Source organism: Paroedura picta, chromosome 3, assembly GCF_049243985.1.
Source record: "Paroedura picta isolate Pp20150507F chromosome 3, Ppicta_v3.0, whole genome shotgun sequence".
Taxonomy (NCBI): Eukaryota; Metazoa; Chordata; class Lepidosauria; order Squamata; family Gekkonidae; genus Paroedura; species Paroedura picta.
In genome coordinates, this window is record NC_135371.1 from 89,200,116 (window position 1) to 89,211,019 (window position 10,904).

The 10,904-nt window shown below is 42.4% G+C and overlaps 1 protein-coding gene across 1 annotated transcript; it reads left to right on the top strand.

The window, feature by feature from the left end:
• Positions 1–450: 450 nt before the first annotated feature.
• On the top strand, positions 451–2,028 carry SMIM32 (small integral membrane protein 32). Its single transcript, XM_077326758.1, has one exon. The coding sequence runs from the start codon at positions 1,581–1,583 to the stop codon at positions 1,899–1,901; it is 321 nt and encodes a 106-aa protein (XP_077182873.1). The 5' UTR covers positions 451–1,580; the 3' UTR covers positions 1,902–2,028.
• The last annotated feature ends 8,876 nt before the right edge of the window (positions 2,029–10,904 follow it).

Consider the following 10,904-nt stretch of genomic DNA (forward strand, 5'->3'; position numbering starts at 1 on the left):
AAAGAATAGACGGGTTTCGTTGTGTTCCTTAAAATCCTTCTGCCTGCCCTAGTTGTATGCAAGAAAGTACAATATGCACTCCTAGATGGCGTTAATGTTTGCTGGCATGCTGAGATATATATATATATATATATATATATGTGCATGTGCCTCTCTGCTTTGCCTTGTCAAGCCAACAAATGTTCCTCTGCTTCCCTCCCCCACACCACACATTCCTGGTTTGCCAGTAGCCTGATGTGCTCAAATTATATATGCTCAAATGCATGCTCAAATATATGTGTTCAAATTTTATATATATATATATAAATCTGACAGATGGGAGGGAGCGATTGAGAGAGTTTGGCAAGGAGCCAGGGGCTAATAACAAGGCAAAAGGCAATCGGGTGAAATAGAATTAACATCCTAATTTCAGACTGCAGAGGGTGCTGGGAGTTGGGGGGGGGGGGGAGGAGACATTTTCTGTATACCCTGGAGAGATCCATGTTAATAACCAAAGTCTGCGGAGTAGAAGATCTCTTGAGGAGAGCAAATTGAGCTTTTGTCTGGAGGTGTTCTGGGTATTCCCTCAAAAAAAAAAAACTTTATTCTAAGCTGCGGCCGCCGGTGCTCTCAGGGTTTGGCAGGCGGATCTCTCTCTCTCACACACTCACGCACGCACCACTTTTGCAACCTCAAGTCCCTGCAAGATATCGCCGCGTCCACAAGCGTTTGGCACCGCCGTGTCGCGGGCGCGGAGTGACGCGGTTCTGTGGGAAGGGGCAAAAGGCGCGTTCGGCTTCGCTCCTGGGCGAGAGGGCTCCTCCGGGAAGAGCGGCAGGGCGACGGCGGGCTTCCTTCCCCAGGACGGGGCAACCGGGGCGACGGGGCCGCCGGTGTCTCCGAGAAGAGCAACTTCGACGCCGTAGAGGCGCCTGGACGCCCTTCCTTCCTCCTCCTCCTCCGCAGAGGAGCAGGACCGACTTTGCCCGGGTCTCCGGCTGCCTGCAGAAGGAGCAGAGGAGAGGGCAAGGCGACTCATGCTGCGCCGGAGCAGCGTCCTGACCGCCTCTAGGAAAGGAGATTCCACTCCGTGTCAAGGGAGCTCCCGTGGATTGTTTGGTGGGCGTTAGGGGCATGCCTCGTCGGGGAGCCATCGCAGATGGTTGGGGGGCTCCTTTTGCAAGCAAGAGAGGGCAAGACCACAGCCTCTCCATGGGAGTCGGTGGCAGAAGCCAGCAGTGTTCCTAAAAGAGAGTTCTCTTTGCCTCTGCACGTCGGGCTGTCCTGTTTCAGTTACCCACTCCATGACCCTTTGGCTTCTCTGGGCAACCCGCCTCTGGTGTGCTGGGAAACCAAGACTGGGAGAAGAGACGACCAGCTCAATGGCTAAGACAGCCAACTGCTTACTGCCTGAGTCTTGTGGGTGGCTGCTGCTACACACCTCCTCCTGAGATGTTGGGAAGAAACATCTTAAGCTGTTTTCTGAAATGGAATGTGGTTTTCTTTTTTGAAGGCATATAGGAGAATCGATCCTCAAGCTGCCAAAAAAAATGATTTGCGTACACTTATGAGCACACAAGGAAGACATTTTAAACAGGAAAATGTATGGGGAATTATTAAATTCAACCAATGCAACAGGTCCTCACCTAATGATTCAGACCAACACTCCTTATGTAGGGAGCACGCAGAGACCGGTCAGCTCTTCGGCTTTTTACATGTCCACAGCCAGGGTGTTAAAAGAAGGTGAGATAAATAAGCCAGATTTGGTGACTTACCTTGTTCTGTTCTTCTTCCTGCTCTTGGCTGTGATAATAATCGTACTTTTTATTAACTGCCAGCTGAAAAATTCTTTTTTTGCCACGCTACCTTATGACAGATCGCTCAGAGAGGCAAGGAGCCCCTGGAAGACACAGGCAGTTTAATCCTCAGAGTTAGAAAGAAAATGTCTGGTATCAGCTTTGATATGATGCATCAGGGTATTATGAACACTCATACTTGTATAATAATAATAATAATAATAATAATAATAATAATAATAATAATAATAATGCTATTTCTCTTTGTGACTGGTTGGATTCAAACATGTATAAATAACATGCTCTCTCCTAAATACCAAGAAAGCATTGTCTGAAATACTAGGAAAACTTATTTGCCAAGTAATGATTGAGGCATGGCTACCAATAAAAAGACTTCATATAGATTTACATGAATAAAGCATTCTCCTAGTTCATTGATATATGTCTAAGTGGGCTAGTAGTGACATAATGTGTAACAATTGCTCTTTAAAATATGGACCCACTTTTTTCCAGACACCTCCATTGCTATATGATAATGTTTTATTGACAAAGGTATGCATTTACCTCTGGTGGCACTGCTACCCATGCTTGTGAAATCATGATTAAAAATATTGTCTTTACACCTCAATTCCAAGGATATGGGGACATTATTTCACATTGGTTTTCATACTAAATATGCACAGGCAATAAGTCTGAAAGAAATTTACAAGTGAGAACATTCTGAAATCTCAGGTCTAGTTTGTCATTTGCTGTGTTCATATTAACTGGTATTATTGAAATCTTGTTCTAAAGTTATGAATTCTGGGGGGGTTATAATTTAATTGCAGTAGTTGTTGTTATTATTATTAATAATAATAACAATAATAGAGTTTGTGGTCCTGAAATGTGTTGAAGCTTCATCCCCAAAACAACAAACCACTGAGCTAGAAGTGGTTCTAGAACTGCTCTAGTACTTCTCTAGAACAGTGGTTCTCAACCTGGGGGTCGGGACCCCCTTTGGGGGTTGAACGACCCTTTCATAGGGGTCACGGCAGGGCAAGCAGTTTGGCCAGGGGGTTACCATTTACTCAACAGCCTTGTGGCATAGATCTAGATAGATCGTTCATCTGTCTGAAGCAGTGGAAAAGAGTGAGATCGGCATGGTGGGACAAGAGGCAGAACTGAACTGAGAAACCCCAGAAAGAAAACAATTTCTATACAGTCATGAACAATGGATCTCCACGCCATTGGTCAGTTTCGGTTTAAGTTCTATGAAAGAAGACTTGCATAATTTTATAGTTGGGGGTCACCACAATATGAGGAACTGTATTAAAGGGTCACGGCATTAGGAAGGTTGAGAACTACTGCTCTAGAATGATCATAAAATTCAAAATCTACCTTGAACTATTGCTAACCTGTGCTTTAACTCCAAACAAGGAGAACCCATAACCTTTTTAAAAAGTTTGATCTTTTATGAAGTCGCCATTCTGATGGCAGATTTTTTTTAAAAAGTTAAACCTGCTGCTGGTGTCATTTTCTAAAACAAAGGAGACTACATGGATTTCAATTAATCATATTTTAGTATTTCCACTGAAAGCAGTGTGCAGAAATGGGTAGGAATGAAAAATTGTAAGGCATTAATGAGGGATTAAAATTTTTAAATAGTGCTAACAAATGAGTAAAAGAAAATGCTCTACTATTGTGCCATTAATGTTCCATGACAGATTATGTATCTTTATATCCATTCATTGACAAGATATACTTTGTGTCCAATCTAAATTGCGATATGCTTTCAAGATAGCTGAAGTTTAATCCCACATATTTAAAGGAAATCTGCACTTCGATAACCTACTCCCTCTAAAAGCAAAGACCCTTGCCAAGGCATAGGTATGAACAGAGAACATGCAGATGTATCATTCGCCTTCATATTGATATAAAATGGGTAGCTCCAGTGCAAAAAATCAGTCTAGAAGATGCTTTTTACCTTCTGATAAGAATGTTGGTGTCTCTTTTTACCCATTCCTAAGAATTATATCATAAACAGAAGCTATGAATATTTAAACTAAATAATGGACAATCAGCCAGATAGGTAGGACTGTTGAGAAAATCACAATTTCTTTGTCTCTGTCTCTTGTTTCAGAATATAAAAGAGAAACATGGTAGATATCTTTTCTCCCAATATCTTCCAGCACTGGGAAGGAATTTTCTATTCAAGAACTGAAGTAACAGGAGTTATGTTTGGTATTGATTCTACAAACCCTGTAAAAGAAGCATGTAGTCCTTTGGCAAAGCAAAAGTTACAGTACTGGAATGACCATAATCAGAAATGTTTGAAGAGACAGACCAGAGAGCAACTACTTGTAAAAGTTAATGGTCCAGGGCTAAAACAAGCATGGGCCTTGTGGCACCTTATAGAATAATCTTTGTATTCTAAAGTCAGCTTTTATGAACTAGAGCTGAAACACGCTCCATCAACACTGATTCAAGGCTAGGAATGTGTCAGTCTTTAAGGCTGGGCTGGCATCAGTATACTGTGAGGTAGAGCAGCTACCTGTGCCAACTGTGTTCCTAGCTGACCATGCTGCCCAGCACCACCAGGGAAGAGCATGCAAGTGGCACACAATGGTTGCACTGCTGTCAGGGGAAAGGCTGCAAGTGGTGCAGGTCATTGGAAGCACAAGGGCTGGGAAGGGGTATGTGAGCACGTGGTGAACAACTAGAAGGAAGTGGTTGGATGACCAGGAAAGGAAGCACAAGCAAAGGGCTGGAGGGGAAAGTGCCCCTGGATACTTTTACCGGGGGGTTCCCCAAAACCTGAGGCTGGCCCAGCTATAAGGTACCACAAGATTCCTGGTTATTTCTAGAAGACAAAGCATTCTTATATGCCACTTTTCTTTACCCAAAGGAGTCTTGAAGCAGCTTACGGTCGTCTTCCATTTTTTCTCCCCACAACAGACACCCTGTGAGGTAGGTGAGACTGAGGGAGCCCTGATATCACTGCTCAGTCAGAACAGCTTTATCAGTGCTGTGGGGAGCCCAAGATCACCCAACTGGCTGCATGTGAGGGAACGGGGAATCAAATCTGGCTTGCCAGATTAGAAGTCCGCACTCCTAACCACTAAACCAAGCTGGCTCTCTACTGCTTCAGACTAACATTAATCATACTTGAAGCATTGTTTATACAAGAAGGCAAAGGTATACTAGGGAAAAATTAAAATGTACTTAATGTATAGATTACCTGCTGTCCCACATTAGGAGTTAAAGGAAATATCCCAGACTTACCGGGCTCGCAAACTTACTCTTTTGTTGAAATAACTTTCAGACACAGCCCATGCTTGCATCATTAAAAAAAAAAATCTGTGTTCTCATTTATTTAATATTGGTGTAATACCCAAAGTGTTACTCTGTATACAAAGTCAATTAAATCATTAATCAAGAATTCAGTCTAAACATGAAGTCAGTTTTGGTCTGTTTTAATATATGAGCCTCACTGATGAATAAAACATTCTAAAAGTATTTACACTGCTGCAAATTTGTCATTGTCTCACCATTGCAATTTCAAACGTAAGAGTAACTAAAGTGGCTAACAACCCTCTATATTCTATCCATGGGCATGTTCATGATAATGGGAAAAAATTAACTAAATGCAACTAATGTGACAGTTCTGGTATGTGAAATATCCCAGGGCAATGTGTAGTGCTAAAATAATATTTCTCTCCAAACTCAAGACATGGTAGTCGATAAAAGCATATCTGGAAGGCAGTTTTCCAACTCGGTGTTGCATACCGTATAAAACAAATGAGGGTTAAAGTTATGACTCAATTCTATGAAAGTGTAGGTTGTTTCCAGAATAGACTTCAGCAGGAAAAAAATATACATTTCCCCCATATCGAGTTGATGATGGTGATGTTAGCCAGTCAGTCAAGTCCAACTTTTGGTGATCCTATGGCTCAATTATTACAAAAGCTATAAAATTCATTTTCTGTGCATCGTTTGCATCCAAGACTGGTAACTGAAGTATGAGAGTAAGTGGGCAATCTCAGTGGTCCCCAACCTTTTTATCACTGGGGACCACTCAATGCCGGGGACCACTCACCGGGGACCACTCTACGCCTTTTACTGAGGCCCGGTGGGGGGGGGGTAGTTTACTCCTCTACTCTCAACCACTGCCCTAGCGCTCTCTGATCGCTATGGTAATGTTTAAACATCCCTTCAAAATAAGATACAGACACACCACAAGAATGAAGTGTGTTGTAAAGGGCCGGGGGGGAGGGGGAGAAGGCGTCCTTCGGGGCCCACCTCCAATTAGTCGAAGGACCACATATGGTCTGCGGCCCACAGGTTGGGGATCGCTAATCTAAAGGGCAAATAGAATTCCTATAAAAAGAATTCTTCCAGGGCTTTCTGTAAATCCACACAAGGTCTGTATACATGATTTCTCCACCATCATCTGACCCACTTCCTCCATGGGAAAGGGACACACGATAAGGTATGCCGACAGTAACCAAGATATTTAGACAGCACTTTATCAAATCTAGCTGTTTTTTATGTCAGCTATGACTAATGTAACATTGGCTCTCAATGTCTAGTTTACACAAGAAATGTGATCTCAGTTCACTGTGAATGAACTAGCTTGGAACTTGCTTATCTAAACATTTTCTCTTGATACTTCTCTATATGCAAAAGGTACAAGCAGCCACCCACTTAAGCGCATGAGGAATATGACTCATTATAAACAACTGGATTCAGTGTCTTTTATGATGCATGTGTTACTTGCTGCATGAGGGAGCAGTTTTTAAACAGGTTTTTGTGTTAAAGCATTGGAGTGTCAGCAGACATAGGTTAATTGTGTTACAGATAATTTGCTCTTTCCAGTAACATCATTCATCAGTCCACTTGAATTTGGTTTCATAAAGTGTTAATTTTCTATTCAAAGTTGTCTACAAAAGCATTCTCCCTACCATCATACATCTCATGCTGAACCTCCATGTCTGAACCACATATCCACATGCTGGTACAGAGTAGGAAGATTTTTGTAAAAACCTAGGTCAGCAGCACACACAAAAATATTTAAAGATATTAAAAAAGAAAGCATGCAGGGGGAAAACTAAGATCTCATGATACTATGTTGCAAAACTTTGGCTGCCATTATGAAGGTTGAAAAAAGTCCAAGTATCCAGCTCAGCGTTAATAAACCTTTTCACTATTGAGAACCCCCTTAAACATTCCTCAGGTTTCAAGAAACCCCAGAAATGGAGCGATCAAGCTGAATATGGTTGGGAAGCATAGCTGTGTACATGCCTGCCCAGGGTCCCTCCCCCTCCCACCCCCTTCAGGTGCATCATTGGCCATTTTGGGAGAGGGCAGTGTAACATGGCTTTATGTGGTCGATAAATGCTTAACAAATTAAAAAAATATATGTAACAAATTAATTCCCACCTGTTTGGGAAACCCTCCCAGGTCCATCAAGACACCCCAGGGTTTCACGAAACCCTGGTTGAGAAAGCCTGATCTAGATGCTGCTGCTGCTAGCCAGTAGGAGGAAAATGGGAGAAAGGGAGGAGGAGGAGGAGCTACCATCTCCCATTGTTGCTTTCATGTGAGCTGCACAGTGGGTGGTGGCAAGGCTGCAAGCCGGAAGGGGGGCTGGCTGGCTCCGAGGGCAGGCAGCCTGAAAGGAGGGGGGGGGGGGCTGGCAAGGAAAGCAAGTAGAAAGGGTGCCAGGGGTGAAATGTAATAGGCAGATTGGCCAGAAAGTGGACAGGTGAGTTCTAGGGAGGATAACACAGGTGAATTAACTAAACTAAGGGAACCTTGAAAGAAGAGGCAGAGGTGACAGGAAATCCCAGGGAGGAAAAGCAAAAAAAAAAAAAAAAAGGAGACAAAAATGGGGAGTGGAATGCCCAGAGCCAGAAGTGAGAAAAAGTGGTGGTCAAAAAATGATGGGATTCCCTATCAGCAGGTTCCATGGCTTAGCACAAAGAATTCAGTTTTCTTTCCAAGTGAATTTGATCATACTGAATCATCATAACCACTAATATTGATGAGAACATTATTGCCTGTGGGATTCTCTATTTAGACTTGAAATTACTTACCTAAGAGTACTACCACTGAAAATGAACAAATCACAATACAAAGAAAGCTATAAGAGCAGTTGAAAAAACAAAGAGTCTTGTGGGTCCTTAAAGATCATGTACTGTTAATCAGCTTTCATGAATCAGGGTTCATTTTTTAATGCTAAAGGAGTAGAACTTTGAGATGCAGATTGATTATGCGTTGACACACCTTTGACCAGTGCCTTGGGTCTCTTGGATACTGGATATACCCACTGAATAAAAACTCATCACTTGTACTCAAACCTTATAATCTGTTCTGGGAAGAATGCTATCGCCAGTGACTAAATTTTGTTGCTACCCATTAAGTGTCAATAAAAGACTGAGTTGTACTGCAACATACTATTTCTGGTATAATCTGCTTGTGAATCTTCCACCTATTTCTATCTTTTATGCTGTTCCTTCCTGCTGAAGTTGCAACTCTGATTTCTGCAAATTCAGCTTTAAGGCCCCCCCCCCCAATATAAGAAGGTAGCTAATGTTTTAGACTCAATTGTGCTATTTTGGTATTTGTTGCTTTCAGTGCAAATATATGATTGAATGGGTTAAATAGGGAGAGGGAAATCACAGAAATATAACTGCAGGTCCATAAGATGTCAGGCTGTCAACTCAGCCTTCCAGAGCAGATTTAACACAATTATGGAATGGCATTTGAAGTCATAACTCACCATTAGTACCTGCTTGGCATTTTGAAAAGGCTTAGAAAACCTACTCCCTGAGAGAGCTGGTGACAAAGCCCTTCATGCCTAGGATCCACATTTCTAAAGGACTGCACATCCCCATGCACCAACTAGAGTCCTCAGGCTCCCACTGGCTGTTTCCTGACTCAAAGCACTCTACCAGGCATCAGTCAGCGCCCATTTCTTCATTAGTTGTTCTCTCATTATGTGGGGAAATCTCTGAGGTGGTGATGGGGGCAACATCACTAGAAATCCTTGAGCTATGCTTTAAGTCCATTTGGTTTGCCAGGGCTTTTAATGGTGTATAGATTGCAGGTATTTTAGGGGGATGATCTATATGAGGCTTTATTTTGTATTTTGTAATTTATAAACCACCTTGAGCTATGTGGAAAAACTGGATATAAGTATTTGAATTAATGAATCATTATAGTCAGCACTGGACTAAACAAACAACTGAAAATGGTAGCTTCTTTTACTATATATATTCTAATAATAGCTGGAGATCGTGGAGATCTTTCCATGGCACCTTGCTTATCAGGAAAACCCATTAGTGCCCTTGAGATTTAAGAATTTCCTACTTTATTTAGCTTCGTTTACTGAAAGAACTTCTGTAAACAGTTCAGTGAATGTTGAAAATAATGGGTGGGAAATTGTCAGTCATATCATTGAGAGGTGTTTCTAGCCATCTAAAGTTTACAAAGCAAGACTTCAGTGACTAGCAGCTGGAAAGATGGAGCCAGATGAAAAGTTCCGATTTCCTGTGGAGATGTATTGTACAGGGGGACATAGTATTTATACAGGAGTGGGTGGCACTATTGAAATGTAGGAGGATGTTATATCTTCTCCCTCACAACACACAGCAGTGCTCCGTTGGATGCTGTTTTGATGAAGGCTCCCCCCCCCCCCCCATGCTCCTTTTAAGATGTGGATCTATTTAGATACCTAGTTATTTGTGCTTTGAAACCTCAAAGACGTCAGCCTGTAATGGGGAAAAAAACAAAACATTGATGGTTATATTGAAAAGATCTATTCTTACATACCAATGATGTAAAAGGCAAACATGTTCATAGCTTTCAAAGTTCAAAAAACAGATCAAAAATTGGTAATTTATTTTTTTCCACATGTCTTTAACTCATTTACCATGGGAAAATTATACACACTAATTAGGCTCTGTGTGAAGAAACCACAAGTAGAAATGGACAAGAACTGGGAAAATGCAGCTCATTTCTCTTTCTAGGGTACCCATTTTGTGAGCCATGAACTATCATGACCTTTTATGTAAGTACCAAACAAACTGGTACAGTGAATGAGGTTTAGGATGTGATAGAATGCCCCCCTGGCTAGAGACACCTAACCCACAGAGGATCTCTTTCTTACTCCCCTCTATCTGCCCTCCAAGTTTGGTAAGGATTGGATTTAGAAGGTCCAAGTTACAGTCCTCCTAAGAAGGTGCCACCAGGAAATTACTTTCTAGGGAAATGACAGGGACAAGTTCAGCAGATTCAGGAGTGTGTAGAATGGTCCCTCTGTGAGCTAAAGAAATTAGTCTTGCAGGAGACTTCCCCCAGTGGTCTTCTACACACTTTCCAAGTTTAAAAAAAAATATTTAGAGATTTGTTGGCTGCCGCTCTTGGTAAACTGGCTCGTAGCAGCTTACACAGAATAAAAAGTACAGCATTCTAAATAACAGGTTGAAAACTCCTAAACCATAGGAACAAAAAGACAGTGAAAATATACCTAACAATTGCCTCCCTTCGTAGGCCTCAAAGATCCTGTGCTGCAATTAAATAAGGGAGGATATGATGGAATACCATTTTAAAATGAATGGAGGGAGAGGGGAGGAGGGACCTGGAGTTCTTCAAGCTGTAGCCTAGACTTAACACCTGGTGGAAGGACTTGATCATGCAAACACTGCAGAACTGTAATAGCTCTGACAGGGCCCTCAGCTCATCCAGGAGTTCATTCTACCAAGTAGGGGCCAGGACCAAAAAGGCCCTGGTGAGGCCAGGCATACTTCCTGGGGGCCAGGGATCACCAGCTTATTCATACCCACAGGTCGGAGTGCTATGTGGCTGGTATAGGAGGATAAGCAGTCCCTCAGGTATGTGTAGCCCAGACCGTGGAGCACCTTAAAGGTCAACACCAGAACCATGAACTTGATCAGAATAGTACTGGCAGCCAATACAGCTGCCTCAGCATGATCAAGCTGGCTATATATTATATGGGCCCTCCAAGATGTTACTGTGAGGACCTTAGCAGCTGCATTGTCTACCAGCTGTAACTTCCAGGTCAGGCTCAAGGGCAGGCCTGCATAAAGCAAGTTACAGATTGGATTTAAAATTAGCCCCCCCCCCATC